Genomic DNA, 19,338 nt, shown 5'->3' on the forward strand with positions numbered 1-19,338 from the left:
AACAATATTTCCAAGTTGAAGAAGACTTGAATACTAATGGATGGGATTGATTATCTCATGTTCCAATCTATAAGACAAGCATCAGCATCTTGACTTGTCGAGTCTTTTTGATTTTCAAATTCGCATCAAATTCAACATACTTCACGCATGCGTCTAATGTGCATGTATTTACTGCGCATGCGTGTAATTAATATGAAATTAAATTAATTAACTGCAACTTAACCTCTAAGTTAATAAAGAAAATAATGTTTAAAAACAATTAACAATACATCTTTTGATTCAGCGAATATGACAAATGGACGATTTTTAATGTGAGATTTTGTTGATTAAGTAAAGCAATTTTCTATAAGCAATGTTGCATCCACATCATGTGGGCCTGATCCTTACGCATGCGCATGCGCGTACATTTGACGCGCATGCCCAATATGAAATATGTAACTGACAGTTGATCAGACAATTTGGTAGTTGATAGCGAAGACAATATTTAAAAACAATTGACAATGGATCTTCTAGTTCAGAGAACGTTATGTTATAAGTGAATGACTTTAGTATGAAGATTTTATTTACCAACGAAGGATTCATTCTCGTGTCAACAATGAATATATTGGAAGTGTATTCATCGAAATATACATATTTACTTTCGAGTAGTGTTTGAAATCCATGAAATGAAACATATACGTCGAATTTGACTTGGATCCGTAAATATGTATTGGATTTGATCCTGTCTCTAGTAAAAACACGTATAATATCGAAATTCGAGCGATCGTTTTAACGATTTCATATTTTTTGACAATTGTTCTAGTCTCCCGAGTGGAAGATGGCGAATGTTCAACAAAGGGGGCGTGAAAAATAAGAGCTAGAGACACGTCTGGAAAAAAGGAACGAAAATACGCGGAGATGAATGAGAAAGGAAAAGCAAAGAGAAACGCGCACGAAAAAGTTGGAGTTTGCAAAGGAAAAAGTCTGGTGCCATCAAGCTCTATGTAGAGCCTGTGACTCGTAATATCGAGTCGATTCTTTGCCTGTGCTCGGTTCCTACATTATCGTGAATTGGATACGCATCGACGCGACATTTTTCACTCGGAACGACCTATAGAAGCGTATCCAACGGTGCGTTAGCTTTTTCACTTTAGACGCAAACGGGTTTTGTTTCGCAATGCATTATTTTTTTTCCCTCCCATCGCACCACCTCGGCGAAGTGAAGGCTGCGCGCGGAATACGCGAATTCAAACTCGCGTGGAAACCATTCTCGTTAAATTTGCGCGTGCTTCGATTCCGGCCGAGAGATCTCCAATTATGTTAGGTATTCAGGTGAACGATTTCGTTAGTGTTTGATAAACAGTAGTTAGCAACGAGTCCCGATAAAATCTGCCGAATCGTATCGGTGCGATCGCGCTTTTAAATTAAAAGTCAATATAAGCATCGGTTCGCTTGTTCGTTCGTATCGTGGATATCCAATCAATTCGTGCGCGCATTATGAACGCGGATCTCGGAAATTTGCGCGTTGGATTAATACAAAGCCTCGCTTCTTTTTTTCTCCCTCTGCTTTTTTTTCTTTTTCTACTACTTCTTTTTGTTTTCCTTTTTTGTTCCAAAGAAATTGTTTCGAAGTAGCGAAACATACATAGATTGGCGTACCTTGTCTCGCTTTTGGCGTCGTTCTTGTACTAGTAATTTGTAGACGATTTTCCTGACTGTCAGGTGGGTTGCCGCTAGCGAATTCATGAATTAAACAACGCAGGCCGATTGACACTTGAAATCTTTCTCTCTCCGTTTGTATTTAAAAGTGCCTGACTTTTTACCCCTTTTGCTTTTTATTTCTCTTAGTTCTTGAGACTACGACCACAAAGCGACTGAAAAAAGGGCAAACAAAAGGGAAAAAAGAGGAGAAAAAGAAAAGGAAAAGTAGAAGAAAGGATAAAGAATGGAACGAAGGAACGATGCAGTTCAGCCAATTACCTAGATTCTGCGGCAACCATCGGCGTCGTCCATTTGAGAGGTTGTAATTTTCTCCATTCTTGTACCGGTCACCACAACCATGACCACTGGCCATCACGAGTTTCTAGAGAATCTGTGTGTCGCTGGAACAAACTGGATCGAAAGGTATATCGCGTTTTGGTCGGTGTAACAGGACCAACAGAACGGTAGGCATCAATTTCATGCCACGCTCTGCGACGGATATTCACGATGCGATATCGTTTATTTTGATTTGCTGGATTCGTTATCGGCTGCCCCCGTTTGCGCCGAGGGTGCTTGAGGGATTAAGAGATTTCGATGGAGAATTTATGGCAGGGGCTTCTTCGCTGCTGGAACTTCATAAATACAAGGCCAGGTAATACGGAGCACGACTCTATTTCGTGGACAGAACATTCGTTTCGTTATCGTTAGTTTGATTTTTATTCTTCTTGTGTTTATACAGTATCAGATAAAAGTAATATAGTACGACTATTCACTGATAGATTCTCTGTTATATTATATATACTAAATGATGAACAACTTGAGGTTCTATTTTTATAAAGATAATTCAAGAAATAGGATATAAGTAAAAAATTAACTACGTATACATGTTGTAATCTATTGCAATTTATTTTGTAATTATACAACATATTGTAATCTATTAGCAATTTACTTTGTAATTATACAACATAAAGAATACTTAGGATTAGCAATGAAATCTTAGCAATGACATTTAAAAACAATTATTTATATCAGCACAAGTAACAAAAGTAAAAAAAGAACTAATATTTCATTGCATGCTACTTATTTTTAATAAGTAGCACATCTTCGTGATATTGAATCGATTTAAATTCAAACATTGTTTTGGGTGAAATATTGAAATGTACTCTATGAAATGTTGTTCCATTTTGTTTGTGTTTTTCTTGTGTGAGTGTAAAGATTCTTTAAATTCTTTGTATATTCACCACCAAGCTTCAATGATCCTATCGTTCGTAAATAAAGTGTGAATGTATGCAATTATGCATTATTCATCATTTAATATTCATAATGTATTCAATTGTCTTAAACTTTTGTCCGCTTCTGTATAGATCACGAAGATAAAGCAAACGATGTAAAACATTCTCTTGATATTTTAATTTATGTCTTTATTTATTTATGTCTTTTAGAAAGGATTATCGATAAGAGAGGAGAAACCAACAGGATCGCTTTTTAAAAAAATTGATAAATGATAAACATTTTTTCGATACACGAATGTTTTGTCGAGTTTGCGAGTCACTGGCCTGGTTTCGGATATATGTTTCACGTGTGATTTTGTGTGAGCAAAGGCGTCAGCAAAATTTGAATTCTCTGTAGCGAATGTAGAAGCTGGTGGGTGTATAGCATGGATCGTTTTTTGTCAACTAATAATAGATATTTCATCTGATACACAACGTTATATCTTCTCTTAAAATTGTGAAAAATTAGAAATTGAAACTGAGATCGTCGATTTTCACCAGAAGTTGCCGTGTTATAACTATAAGATTATAGTAATCTAGAGGTCATGAACGTGTAAAAACGTGTATATGCAATGTATTTAATGTAGTTTATTTATACACGTGTACCAGAACAAACTTCAACAGTTGCGCCACATTTTTTGAGTTTAAGAAGAAAAATGATAAAACTTTGTGTTGTTGTATTACGTAACTTCTGATATTTTATTGTCAAGCTGTGAAGACGTTTGAACATCATATAAAAATGATTAAAGTAGAAATTTAATCTTTCATCGCACTTAATGATTAAAAGGTATTTACTTGTGATTAACGATTAAAGTAGAAATCTAAGTGCTTATTGCGATAAATGATTAAAATAAGAGTTTAATTGTTCATCGTTGATTAAATTTCTGTCCAGCTCTGAAATTACGAATATCGGAATGATTCATGTGATTCATAATGGAAAATAAATGAAACAGTTGGAGAGGTCAAAAAAATATCCATAGATTTAAATTGTTTCTACGGATCGTTGCAACGATTCGATGGATTTTTCCAAGTTGTGAGTTTGCTGCAGTTGTACAAACATTCGATCGATTATCGACGAACCGTGTAGCATCGAAGATGTTTACTTTACACTGCTACCAGGACAGAACAAAGAAAGCGAAAAGTGGGATGACAAATGGAAAATTAAAAGGAGCAGGTCGTCGGGACGAGAAAAGCCAGAGAGAGAGAAAGAAAAAGGAAGAAAGAAAGAGGAAAAAGGAAGTTCTTTGGGAACGTTGCGGAAAAATCTGTATATCTTTATACAGATATACAGGGTGTTCATACTATCTATACTGTTACTAGTATAAAATAGGAAGTGATTGAAAAAATAAGTCGAAAAAAGAACAAAGTTTTTTCATTTAAGGCCTCGTTTTCAAGAAAATAGATTTTGAGTATATTTAATTAATAATTGGTTTAGTAAACGTATATTTGACAAATTCCTTGATAAATCTTTCTTGATAAATTTTTATGAGAACATAGTGTCTTATGAAAAAATTCTATAAAGGTATTCTACATCCCTTTGACTTATATTCGCAGGTAGAATAATCTCTTGTCCATTATTCATTTCTGATTAACTAAATTAGATATAATTGGTAAATTTTCAAACTTGATTTTTTTAAGCTCACGAAGCTTTAAATGAAAATATTTCATCCCTCTTATCAATTTATTTCTCTTTGTAGAATCATCTCGTAGTCAGTTGTATCATCAGTTACAACACACCTTGTATATATATATTTTTCTTCCGTCTTTCGACGATCCTCGTGTCCCGTATTTACCTATCTGGAATCGTGCTCCACAGAGCAGAATTATCAAGAATAGTACAAAGTGAAGAGTATCGAAAACCATTTGAAGGAAAAAGGAAATAAAGAAGGATATGCATAAAGAGTGGACGGACAACGGAGAAGGGCTGGATCTGCTGGTGTGCTCCAAGGTAATTAACTAAAGTGCTGTTACAATGTAATACGGTGGAGCAAGAAAGTGGAGGGGAAAAATAAAATACACAAGGACGTGGCACAGAGAACGGGCGTTGGATCAAGGAAATCGAGTCCATCTCTGGCTTTGCGTGCTTTACTTTGGCCCCACGACTAGTCGACCAGCGCGTGTTGTTGCCTGCTTTTAAATCGAATCGACGAAGAAACCGTTCGTCGCTAATTTAATAAAACCGCCAGCCACGACATACATTTTAACGAGCCTCTCTACCTGTTGTTCCGAGATCCAATGAATTTATTCGCGTCGCGAACGTAGTATAAACGAGACTGGATAGCCATTGTGGCGTACCGAATGCGATGAAATTTCAGAAGAAAATAGTTAACAACAGACAGAGGCTTTTAACCCCGCAGAAATCGTGGTTCATCTACCGGATTTATTGTAAATATTCACAAACTTTGAGATCTTAGAATTAGTATATTATGTTCTCACGTAGACAATGGTATAAAAGACAATATAGATACAGTGATTCTTATTAATATTTGGACACTACAATATTCGAGGGATTATTGTTCTATATATTTATTTATAATAATCTCATTGAATTAATTGTTTTTTAATATATTAAAACATTTACTGTAATTCATTCTTTAAAGTAAAATCAACTTAATTGTTCTGCAATTTTATTCACGAAATTAGAACAATTTAAAGTATTGACAACTTTTTATCTAGTGTATGAATATTTTCGTTCGTTTTTTCAGAATTTCTCATGAATTTTGTGTATTTGATTTAGACCAGAGTTTTTTTATTTTTTATTCCAAGTTAACATTTCGTGCGAAATGCGCGCGTATTGAGTTTAAATTTAAGGTAATGATTACAGCGCCCCAACGGTGATACGCAATATACTTCCTACGATTCTTGAAATAATCGATATTTCTTACGATCGATTTTTAAGCGGCAAACATGGCGGAAAGGAGCACGCCTCATCTCTAAAGAAGAAAGCGTTGTCCAGAAAAATCATCCAGAAAGAAGTATCTTCCGAAGCAGCAGTTCTCAGGTAAAAATATAAATCAATAGCTGTTAGATTTGTGTTTGTATTGTGAATTTTTAAGATAAAATGTTCACTTTTAGTTTCAACTCATGGTCAGATTTATCCAAATAATTATTACATGTGATTTTCAACAATTAAAGAAATAATAATTTTCTATTCTTTAGTAATAATTTTCGTTCTTTTTTAGGAGTTTCTTATGAATTTTCTGTATTTGATTCAGACTAGAGTTTTTTATTCTTTATTCCAAGTTAATATTTCCTGTGAAATGCGTATTGGGATTAATTAGTGGCGATTACAGCGCCCCTGCGGTGAAAAACGCAATATACTTCCTACGATTATCGAAATAATCGATATTTCTCACGATCGACTTTTAAGCAGCAAACATGGCGGAAAGGAGCACGCCTCATCTGTAAAGAAGGAAGCCAGAAAAATCATCCAGAAAGAAGTATCCAGCGGTTCTCAGGTAAAAATATTGATTTGTGTTTGTGTTGTGAATTTTCGAATTAAAACATACATTTTCAATTAAAATTTGAATTAAAATTTATGGCTTCAATTCATCGAGATTTGGCAGATTACCGATAAAGTGTATAATTTTTATTCCTTTAGAGTAGGGGATTAAATTAACCAAATAATTGTTACACATGATTTTCAACAATTAAAGAAATAATAGCATACAAACATTTAAATAGAACATATTATGCTTAAAGGTATTTATTATAATTTTATCCCAAAATTTAATTTCAGTTCTACCCAGTACAAATATTGTAACCTTGTAATTGACAAACTACACTGTTATATATATATGTTTATATTTTATTATATGCTTTTACACACACACTTCTATTATAACATTTTCTACTTATTTGTTGATTCTTTAACCTCGTTTACTGTGTAATTCATAATTCTAATACTAAATTCAACAATAGTTTATTAAGAATGTACGTATTTAATGGTTAAAATAATAATTTTACTGCGTAATATAGTAAAATTGTTCAGTTCTCAAGTAAAATGAAAATAGAAGGCCTTGGAGCTCGAAAGTAAAAACAACAACACGAACATAATGTTTATGTTCATCTTACTTATCGTCCTTGTTTAGACAGGATCACCCCATCTCCTACTATTTTCTCAATTGAAGGACGAGACGTGTGGCGGAGAGTCATTCGGCTGTCGAATTTCGTGACAACAACATGCATTACGTCGCATTAGGTTTGTAACTTTTTCTAATCTATCGGTGGCGTCTCTTCGATGGCGTTGCTTCTTTGACACTCTTTTACTTCCATTTATACCTTATTAATAGTATCGTTTAATTAATACACGTGTGTTTGACGATTCATTGAGCATCAAGGCAACGAAATCGAGTAAGATTTTGAATCTTTTCGTGCTGATTTTTCTTCGATCACCGATTTCACTCTTACGAATATCAGTACCTTGGTAATCGTACGCTTTTGTAATAGAATTTGAAATTGATTATCGTTTCACTTTTACATATTTGCCTTCATTGGAGATATTTATTCTAACTTTTGGTGTCTTTTTGTACAGGTTATTCCTTGGTTGCAAATAGCATAGATGATCATTAATGAACACTCTGATGAACTTTTACGGAAAGTTGATAACATTTTATTCATTCCAAGTAACATTTGCATAATTTATATATATTTAAAATACAATCACAATACGTAATTTCGTAATTATGTAGGATATAAGAATGAAAATGGAAAAGATTAAATAAATTAATATTTTATTTTGAATATGGAGATCATAGTAGCTTAATGGTATATACTTGCAAATGGATATGTATATTCTTGTATTAGATTATTAAATTCAAAAGTTTTGTATTTTACCATATTATTTTGCTAGAATAGACTTTTTCCGAACGCTAACGCGATGATTTTTTAAATACATTTAACTATAAATTTTTATTTGTGCAATCATTTTCGAATATTTATATTACGTAACGTGGTATCTTACTATTCTTATTCAGAATACAATTTCTACAAATATTTCTGCAAATATTGAGAAATACTTCATAATTTCCAACTAATATTTTTAGTGCGTATTCAAGTTTATAACCATTTTCTGGAAAAAGCAATATTTTTTAAATGGATGTACTCTTTGCCCTTCTCCTTCTAATCAACTTTATTTTCAAAAAATTTTTGTGACCGCGCGCAATGTGGTCGATAGAGTCAGTGTTTGTTGCGCAATATGTAAATTTTTTCTGAGCAAAATGGCTCTCATTAATTAGATTACTAATTCATTTATATTATAATTCACGAAATTAGAGTCAGTGAGTTCGCCGATTGTATCTCAAACGCGCACATTGATAGTCTTTTATTTTTCTTTTTTGATATTTTCCTTATTCAACATTCGTTTTCGGTATATTAGAGTCAGTGTTCAAGAGGATAAGGCCTCTATAAGAGGTCAAAATTGTAAGTAATTTTATATATTCTACTTCAGTTTACTCAAATTTCCAAATTTGATATAATATAATGTTTGACATTTTGCTACAGACGCTTAACAGCATCAACTTTTTGGTATGTTTTGGGGAAAATTCATCGCTGGCTCCAAAGCCAAGAATGTAAGAATCTTTCATTATCTCGAATTTGAGATTCATCTTTACTTTTAAATAAAAATTCCAATGTTTTATGTTTTGTTACAGATTCTCTACAGTCTCCAATTCCCCTAATCCTTTAACAATTTTACGATGCTTCAAAAACAAAGAATGTAAGTACTTTAGCACATTGTGAATTAATTCTATTCTCTACAGTTCTCTTTCCATTGAAGTCCAATGTAAAATTATAACTATAAAATAAAAACATTTCAACCTATTAGAGTTTTTATCATTATTTTATTATTATTAAATTTTTTATCATTATTAAAATTTTTATCATTGTTAAAATTTTTATCATCATTAAAATTTTTATCATTATTAAAAAAAATTTTTACAAATAACACTGTGTCTTTGTGTTTTTCAAGAAATTTTTTACGGCGTTCATTTCCACAATGGGATTTTCAATAGTATCTGCTTGATGAGGATCTTCACAACGATTTTCCTTGGTCCAGTGCAGATGATATCGTTCTTCACTGTGAGTCGCATGCATTTATGTTCCTCCGGTCACTCAATCATGTCGTAGGACGAAAAGTCCGAATCGGCACGGGTGACTGGTTGTATACGTAGAATTTTTGATGAGCATAGTGACCACGGATATTTTTTATACCCGTGAGTAATAACATTTTTCATGTATTAGATCAGGATAGGGCTTCTTGCACATCGCGATTCTAACAATTAGTTAGAATATATACAGTTACAATAATTACTTGTAAAGTCAAAATATATTCAGTATAAAACAGCAAAATATCCATATGAATATCCATATGAAGAGACAAATTATAAATGATTATTATTAAAATGATTTCGTTTAAGCATTTCGTAGCATAAAAAGCGGATACCATCCGACTTCGTTGCTATGAAAGATGCAGTTATTACTTATTGATATACTGGTAATATATTTTGTTATAGTAATGAATAATTAATAATTGATGTAATAATTAATAATTTCTAACTTCATCTTCCCTGTTATAATATATAACATTTTATGTCAACTGATTTAATTAATTTAATTTTATAATTATGAACTTCAATGCAATTTGAAATATATAATAGATTAGAATTTCTTCCGTAGAAAAATATATGAAATTTTATGTGCAAGAAGATACTTCGCGACAGGTAGATTTTTGAATCAAGGCAACAAGTTTAAAACAAGTTTAAACACTGCTTTCGTATTTTCGAAAATGTGCTTTGATGAAGAAACCGCCTGAGATTGTTTCTATTAATATTTAATTTCGTCAATTGTTTGATTTGGATTGTTTTAGTCAATTGTTAGATTTCACATCTTTTTTAATAAATTCAATTCTTTGTTTTTATTCTCATTATTCTCTTGCAATTTCAATAATTTCTGAAAGCCTAGAGTCATTACAGTTTGAAGTAAAATAATGCAATAGTCCGTTAGATACAAATTACGTAAACTAATTATTTTTTTAGTTCAGGATTTTCAGGTTTAACCCCTTCCGTGTTTATTGTCAGGATCTCACTCACGTGCCCAGGTGCTACTTGGGTGGGTGAATGACATTAAGGCACGATGACTATAGTTTGTACTTTTATAAAAAATGTCTCAGCGACTGACAATGTGTTAGCGTATCGTGCACGACGTATTTTCCGCATGTGTGTGTATGGTTAGGATGTGGAATTGCGTCGTTTCTATTATTTTATTCATTATAAACATTTAAAATTTTACGCACTAAGTCGAAGTATAAATTTATTATAATAATACCTATTAAATATATTATAATTATGTTATTAGTTATATCATTAATTATAATAATGATTCCAAGTTAACTTGCAGAGTTTCTATGGAAATTATATGAATCATTATCCTTAGTTACTAATATCTCACGTATAAATATAAACGTGTTTTAATCACGTTTTACGCAATGATCGCTAGCTATTGTCAGTCGATTTCAGGAAAATGGTACGTAATTAGAGTGTGAAAGTTGAATGTTAAACTCGGGTGTCGGAGACGTTCCGGGACGTCCTCTCTAGTTTAGGTCTGCGCCCGAGTGGTATGTGTGAGAACCGTGGAGTGAGTGTGTTGGTGTGCCTGTTTTGCCATTTTTTAAATATAGGGCCCCTGGATAGGATAGGTAGCTTACTTTCTGGTATGCCTGTGTTTAATTNATAAGTAGGTAGGGCCGGGCAGGTTGGCACAGTCTCTGGTCGCGTGCCCCCTTTTCGCGTGTTCAACCTGTTTCAGGAAATCTAATTTGAAAAATCGACAGTGAAATTGGTACAAATGGGACATGCCACTTGTTTCTGATTTTACTCTTCGATTTTTTGAATTTAGCATCGCGGTCGCGGTCGCGGATAGGTCGCGAGTAGGTCCCGAAACGAACGTTTATGTAGGCATTGCTCGAGCACGCACGTGCGAACGAACAACGATCATTGTGATCGATGGTCGTCCATGTGCAACTGAGTCAGCTTCCGCGATTTATCTTTTTATTTCACCTTTGTAAGTTATTTTTTAGTTTGCGATTAGAAAGACTCGAGCTAAATGTAAGTTTCAGCGGGCATTGCGCTCGAAGAAAGAAGGGGCTAGAAGCCGAAGAGGCCCGGCAAATTGCCACGAAGAGGGTCACAACAAATGGCGTCTCATCCTCTGGATCATTAAAATGATTCCAGAGCATGGGAAATCATTCTTGTTACTACTTTGTCACTATGCTCTTTTAGTATTTGTAGTTGTATTCGTTTTCTCTCCATCATCGTTTTGGGCAAATCGCGATTTTTCTTAATAGTGTTGCGAGAGATCAATTACGGATTGAATTAGAGTTGCGAAGAAATGATAATCATGTTTGCTTTAGAGTTGCGAATTACGATACCGCGATTGTCTTTAGGAATTTCGATTGTGAATTTTTGAAGTTGTCTTAGAGTTATACATAGTAAAATCTCTTTTCTTTTTTTTTTAAATGGGGATTTAGCGTCGCATCGATTACGAGGTCTTTAAAATCTTATTTCCTATTATTTTAAATTAGAGTCATTGCTATTAATTAATTTTAGAGTGTTAGAATATTTAAAGTAGCTTTTTGTTTATACAGTAACTTTTGTACTGTTAATAATAATTTTTATTGAATTTGCTTTTAGAGTTAGTGTTGCGACATTGTTCCATCGCGATTTCCAATTACTTTTCCTGTTAGTGTTGCGATAATGAATGATCGCGTTTCTTGAAGTAGTGTTGCGTTTACAAAATGCCCAAATTCTTCCACTGAATTCGTGGAAAATTGTTCCTGCTCCTGGATCACCTGATACAGCTATAAGAGCTGTGGTCATTCATCAGCAATCTCCAGCATGGTTGCACTGGACGCGTCGCAATTAGTGTTGCGCATTTTTAAATAAGATGAGTGCGTAGATCAATAACGTTGCGTGCTTATTTTCGGAAGTTTTAAACATGACGAAGCAATCTTCGCATTTGATTTTGAAAATTTCCCAATTCATAATTAGTGTTAGTGAATTAGTGTTGCGAAAGAAGATACAATTTGTTCCACGGGTTCATAATGTTGATAATTGTACAGTAGCCCTTCTGGCTATTGTATCGCGGTTTCCTTTTCAATAGTCTAGCCCTTCTGGCTATTCATTTGCTTTTATTTTTCCAAATGTCGGGACTGATTTAGTGGTGTGGAATTTCTGTGTTAAGTTTTTTAAACTAATAGTCAAACAAATAAGTTTGTTACAGATTTATCAACTTCCAATGGATAAAAGATGGAATAACATGGACTATGGAATTTAAAGGGAATGATGCCTGGATCCTGTGGAAATAAATGGTAATTAAATATATCTTGTTAAATTTACCTCACAAATCTTTTTGACATAAACAAACGAAGATTGCACGTAGAATACATTAAATATAGAAAATTCTATGAAATATCCAAAACAGAATGCTCGTTACAAAAGTTAATGTCTAAAGTAATTGATTGGCTGTGATCTAAGTGTTTGTGTAAATCCATTGTGTGTACATATTCGTTAGACTAATGAAAAATAAATAATATATAGTTTTGATATCTGGATAACTAATTTGTAAGCGTATGGGAAATATTTCATACGAATCTGTATACAATCTTACGTACAAAAATATTTTAGAAAGTTTAGGATTAATTATTTCTTCTACAATGATTATATCTGCGAATAAGAGAGTTGTTCTTTCTTCTTCCTTTTAATTTTTCGCATATTATAAAATTTATTTAAGCTGATAAGTTCTTTAATATTTTATTAATAACTTTAGAATTTTAATTTACTATATGAAAAGAAGTCATCGTAATAGGGTAATATCATAGATAGAGCTCTTTTTGATATATAACAGAATGATTTCAGTTAGTTACCAGCTTCACATTTCAGTATTGAAAGTTTGACAATACTATAATGGGTTTCAAAAACCATATTTCTGGCGTATTCGCTACTTGATCATCTTCGATGTAATTCCTACACTCACCAGTTGTGACTGCACTAAAAGATTAGTGATTTTCTACTATGTCTGTATTTCAGAGTACAGGACATGAAATTCCATAAGATGCTTAGTGTATTCATATCTCGTCTGCGATCCGGGTAAGATGATCCTAAGCTCGATCTCATTATATATATAGGTCAAGCTTGACCAACTAGTGGTCTGCCAGCTATAACACGTGGCTCGTGCCCCTCTTCGAGAGCTATAAGGGAAGAACCTCTTCCATACTTACTTTTCTCCGTCGTTTCCTTCCCTTCTGAACTTCAGCCTCACCACATCTCACGGTCAAACTTCAATTTGATTACCACGTGACGCTCTTATAGTCATATCTCATATAGTATTTAGTTTCATCGATTAAATATAGCAGATAGTCTATACGTGGTGACAAGCTCGGTTAAATAAGATTGGCGCCTCACAGAAAATAGAAGCGGCTCATTGAGTCAGACACGTGAAGGGAAAGAAATTGGACAGGCCTACTCTATAATTGGAAATAATTACTTTAATAATGGTATAATTGTAAATAAACGTAATTTTGTCTGGTAATGTATAAAAACACTGGTATCGAAATTGCGTACTGCCATGGACATTTAACTTCTCACTTTCAATTTTATATACGTTTGTAAAGATACTCTGGAATTGCGAGCTAAAAATAATATGACAAGGTTTTACGTGAACGCAACAAGGAAAACTACTCTGTACCAACTGTAAGAGCGAAGTGCATTTATATATGTAATGAACATTTTTTTTTAAATCAATAATAATGCTGTAAACAAGGTTTATTTTGATCATACGATTAGCGATAATGATCATTATATTTTATTTTATATTATATTTTATAGAAATATTTAAAGATTTCATTTCTGTATAATAATGTATGCTTCTATATAGTTTGCTATTTTTACACTGCTTGAGGAATGTTATGCAAAAGTAATTTTCTTTATCTCTGAAAAACAAGCCACGGTAAAATCCTTGAAGTAAAATTGGACTAATTTTGCAATATATTCTACTGAAAACTAAATTTAGATCCGGAAATGCATGGTAAGCAAATTTAAATATTCGGTATTCATTTTTCCATTGATGAATTTGATGAATCTGTTTTGTTGTACACACAAAACCTTGTCATATTATTATGATTTATTTCCAATGATCGGCACATTCGGAAATTAGAGATATTGAGAAATTAGAGACAGGAATATTTTGATTGAAACTATAGGCACGGCCAGTGTGTACACTACAGAACAGGGTGATGATTTTCGGTCGACATTCAATGTGTCTATAAATACTCTGCGAAAAATAGCGCACGTTACATTGGTCGTGTTAGTAGAGATTAATCAATTGTCGAGGTAAGTCGAACGTAGGTTAGTCGTTGGCAAGCGTCGGGCGTTCGACCATTTGACCGTCACGTTTTGCAGAAATTTATCTTTTTTCTTTATTTCACTATGCAAAATACGAATAATCACTTTCGTTTGTGTTTTCACAAATTATGCAAACATTTTTGTTTGTTACGGATATGAAGAAGAAAAATTCAGAAAATAAGAAGAAAATCAAGTGTTCACGTGTAATCTTTATTTTGGAAGACAATACTGCGATTCTCGACTGGCTGAATCATTTCAAACCGTCAGTATTTTTGCGTAACACGGCAAACTTCCGAAAGTTTGCACAGGATTCGGAATTCTTATTGCGTCAACACGAATGTCGGCGGTAGTAAGCGTGTAAACGTCGGTGAACACGCACGCCACCGTTTGTCCAGTGCAAACACGATCAAGAGAGTGGAACTCTTTTAAGCTTCTCTAACGATAACTGTAAGCCTGAAATAGCGGATAGTCGTTACAGATTGCATCATGAACTTGATCTATTACGTAAACATATGATCTGTTACGTACACACGAACTTACTTACGAACGCACTTACGAACATACAAGCGTAACTTTTTCGCTTGTCGATGCTTCGTCGATTTTCGAAATTTTATATTACGAAACTCTTCGATGTTCTAACATTTTAATTTTTCCAATGACAAGCGTAAGTTTATAGTAGCTTTATATTCGCAATTTACTTATCGACAAGTCGAAAACGAAAATGTCTTTGCAAAGTAGTCAAATGCGATAACAAATCATAGTAATTTACATGCGGTTAAAAACCGTCACTTTGTAACAGATATTTGCCGGTATAAATATAATCCGTTAGTTGCCAACGAATCTTTAGCGGAAGAAGCATCGTACAGTCCGCAATCACGAGTGGACTCCTGTGGATCCAGAGTGACGGAAGCAAGTGACGAATCCAGCGGCAGTAACCGAGGAGGGATATAACACAGTCAGTTCTTAAATCGTAGTCGGCCAGAGCACCGATTATCTTTCAAAGAGGAAGAAAGGAAATTTGTGTCCGAGCGCTGTCGAGTTGATAGCTGTTTAATCATGTGGATTGCTCGAACCCAGACTGTTCTCTTGTGCCTCCTAGTGATCCTAGCGTCGTATTCACACGCTAACAATTCCACCGTGCTGAAGAGTGAAAAGAGATTGAAAATCTTGGCGATCTTCGCTCACCTTGGCAAGAGCCATTTCGACGTGTTCGAGCCGCTTCTTGTCGAACTGGCGCGTCGCGGTCACGATCTGACGGTGATCTCTCATTTCCCAAGAACCGAGAAAGCAACGGCGGAGGAACCTTTGCCTACTTACAAGGATATTAGCCTGCTAGACGAGAAAATTGGCGTTTTTGTAAACGTGGTCGATCTGAACTCGATAGATGTTTTCAGCATACTTATACCGATCACAGATTTATATAAGCTGCACTCAGTGTCGGCAATCACGTGCGAGATCTGCTTGAAGAATCCAGAAGTGAAACGTCTGGTTGACTCTGGCGAGAAGTTCGATCTGCTGTTCGTAGAGAGCTTCAACAGTAACTGTTTCATGGCTTTAGTGCACAAGTTCAACGCGCCTTTCATACAAATATCCACTCATCAGCTGATGACATGGGCCATCGACGATTTGGGACTGTCCAACGAGGCCAGTTATATACCGGCGATGTTCACTCGATTGCCAAGGCCGATGAACTTCTTCCAAAGAATGATAAACGCGGTAACGATCTTGTTTTCGACGATGGTGTTTCGCACGATGTTCCACTGGCAGGATCAATCCATAGCCAATAAATATTACGGACCGGGGCTTCCAGACTTGAGGTCGGTCAGTAACAACGCATCGTTTATGTTCGTCAACACGCATTACAGCGTGCACGGCGCTATCTCGTTCCCGCCAAATGTGATTGAAATAGGCGGAATTCACATCTCGCCGAAAGTGAAACCTCTGCCAGCGAACATCAAAAAGTTCTTGGACGAAGCCCACGAGGGCGTTTTGTATTTCAACCTAGGCTCCATGGTGAAAACTGCCAGCATGCCGAAGGACAAGTTGGACGTACTAATCAAAGTGTTCGCGTCTATTCCTCGAAAAGTGATTTGGAAGTGGGAGGTGAATGAAATACCGAAATTATCCAGCAACGTTCTGGTTCAGAAATGGTTGCCTCAGTACGACATATTGAGTAAGTATTATAATTTACTTTACTCGTGACTTCTGTTGTTATGTTTCGAAGTTTCGACGCACATACGTTACGTATTATTCCAACGTGTTGTTACGACACTTAGTATTCGGACTTATTGCGTGATAATAGAATAGTTAAAGTCAAACTCTATGACACTTATTACTGTGAAAATTGTGTCCGACGTGGTTGTGTATGATAACGCTTTTGTTGATTCCGATACCAGACTAATGTTTCATCGATAACTCTACTATAATTTTCCAAAAATAGTATTATTGTATAAAAGATGGTAATCGCATATTGTCGATGATACTTCTGTTTCGTTGTTTTATCGTTTTCGTGAAAAGAGATTAGATTGATGGATATGATATATATATCGTGCGTAGCTCCTTCAAAATATCATATATTTAATTGGAGTAATATCTTATCTCTTTCTATTTCTTCTAATATCTTTTCCAACTAAAAAATTCCAAAGTGAAAAATTTTCAGAGTGGGGCTACAATATTTTTAATTTGCAGTCTCTTGTAATTAATTTATGGATTAAATTTCTCCGAAATGTTAAATGTATATCTCCATTAATTTTGTAAACGTATACATATGTATGAGAAAAATCACAGGAATATTTAATCATTGTTTCATTACCGATTTAACCGACCGACGTTAATGCAACATTCCTTCTCAATTTTGTATTATCAAATTCCACTTTTTAATAAGTTTGAGACTATGAAATTACGCTTTCTACCTGGATTGAAATATTTATGTCATGATTTATAAATGTCATGATAAATTAGTGTCAGGTCCTTAATAGATTAATAAGATTTTGACATTTTTGTTGTCAATCTTCTTAACATTGTATATACTTGATTCATAGTAAGCTCCTTCTTCTTTGTTAATTAATAAAGTCAAAGTTTAAAGAAATTTCATTAACCTAATATTTTATAAATACTTCGTGAGCATCTCTCGAATTCATTTCATTATAATTATATTCTCTTTCTAATTTCCCCTGCATTAATAATGTTAAATAAAAGCTTTCGTTCTGAACAAAAAATGCCAGTCTGCATTTTTAGCGTTATTCTTATATAAAAAAAAGTTCTATTTACGATACTCCCGTTATCAAGTTCAGCTTCGTGATGATACGTCGTAACGATACTTCGTCGTTATGTAACGACGACCTGTCGAATGAGGTGACAACGAATCATTGCATATTTTATTAAAATCTTCGCGGGATTATTGCTTTTTTGCTAATGAATTGCAAATCACTTTTTGCGAGCTTATACCTCGAATTTTCACCGAATTTATTTTCACCAAAATTTAAAATGGTATTAAAAATTAATAACTTTTATACTAGATAGTTTTCTGTCAACAATAATGACAGTCATATCTTTAACGATGTATGTCTATTCATTTGTTACCTATTCCATTTCTTAAATATAATTTTACTTTATAATTGTGTTATGTCGTATTTATAGTTCCTTCTGTGCGTCATTAGTCTCTCGTCTATAATTTATTAAAATATATACAATTGAAAGTTTAACAAATTTTAATTATCTCCAAATTATTTGAAAAATTGAAAATATTGTTTTTATATAGTTTTCTAGTTATATAGTTATATAGTTACTAGTTATATAGTTTTCAAGAATTATGATAGCGACAGAATTAGTTATACAGATTAATGACATATTTATTTTACAATTTATTACATACATTTTCTGGATCGATTTATTTGAAAAGAAAACTGTTCCAATTTCGTGTTCTATAGTTGTGGTAATAAGTATTAAATGATATGCAATACTTACATCATTCAAAAATTCTTAATTCGGAAATTTCTTTTTCTTTTGTCCCATTTTTGTTCTATTTCTGAGAATTGTCCACTGTAGGTCATTGTAAATAATTTAAACTATACAAACTGAAAATTACGAACGTACGCCGTTGCCATTATCCATAATTAGTTGGCAATTAACCGAGTAAATTGCAACTTATCTTTATGTCTGCCGAGTCGAAAAATTTGAGTCATTTCATAAATGTTTTGTCTCTTTGGAAATCTGCAAATCAGCGCTATTTGATTCATCAGCAAAGCGTGTGTGTGCCACGTAAACTCACGTTTTTTTTAAAAATGGCAGTATCTTTCTTCAGCGATTCTACGATATCGTATTATGAATCATTATGAAATCAGCTTGCTCAATGACAACGCACAATTTAAAGTAAGAGAGAAAAGAAAAAGTTTCTCGTTAAAATATATTTATGTACTTGTATTTAGTGCGATATTCATATTTGACTGAAGAGTTTTTAATTTTTTAAAATGAATTAATAAGTAATTTATTAAAAAATATTCAATTGACTTTCAAATTAACCTGAGAGTTTGAGTAATGTGATGATTTTCGTCTGTCAGATGAATTTTATTCATCTATGAAATTCTTACAAGGATATTTTTAAAATGAAACTAAATTTCATATCTTGTTGGTGAGAGGTCATCGACTATCAGGCTAACAGTCAGATTTCTGACTAAATATTTACGAATATAACATGTGTCTTTGGTGTGTCTCGCTATCATATGGATTTTTATCTCTTATCAAATCTAATAAGAGCAAAAAATCTATCGATATATCAACTAATAACTGATAAAATTTCTATTAAATCTAAAGACTCTAAAGAAAATTACAATTAATAAAAAAAATGATACCTTCTATTTTTTTTAATTATCTATAAACCTTCGAAAATAAGATAAAGAGATAAAATTACAACTGTTCAAACTTATTCGAATTTTTAAAAAACGAGCTTCTTTCTCTACGCTACAGTGAAATACGGCACTTTTAACAGTAGC

General features: G+C 33.5%; 1 protein-coding gene and 1 long non-coding RNA gene across 3 annotated transcripts in view; both read left to right on the forward strand.

Annotated features, from left to right (window-relative positions):
• The first annotated feature begins 478 nt into the window (after positions 1–478).
• LOC122534713 lies at positions 479–4,186 on the forward strand. Of its 2 annotated transcripts, XR_006307980.1 has the most exons (4): positions 479–610; positions 803–992; positions 1,828–2,332; positions 3,844–4,186. It is a non-coding gene; the product is annotated as an uncharacterized LOC122534713 (long non-coding RNA). The 2 variants fall into 2 exon arrangements; XR_006307979.1 differs by lacking the exon at positions 479–610 and having other exon boundaries at positions 626–992.
• Positions 4,187–15,151: 10,965 nt separating this feature from the next.
• LOC122534712 (UDP-glucosyltransferase 2-like) overlaps positions 15,152–19,338 on the forward strand; it is a 51,220-nt gene continuing 47,033 nt past the window's right edge. The window contains exon 1 of the mRNA XM_043665615.1: positions 15,152–16,520. Coding sequence (XP_043521550.1) covers positions 15,404–16,520 — 1,117 coding nt within the window. The 5' untranslated portion in view covers positions 15,152–15,403. The remainder of the gene's footprint in view (positions 16,521–19,338) is intronic.

This window comes from Frieseomelitta varia, unplaced genomic scaffold (assembly GCF_011392965.1).
Source record: "Frieseomelitta varia isolate USP_RPSP 00005682 unplaced genomic scaffold, Fvar_1.2 scaffold_629, whole genome shotgun sequence".
Lineage (NCBI taxonomy): Eukaryota > Metazoa > Arthropoda > Insecta > Hymenoptera > Apidae > Frieseomelitta > Frieseomelitta varia.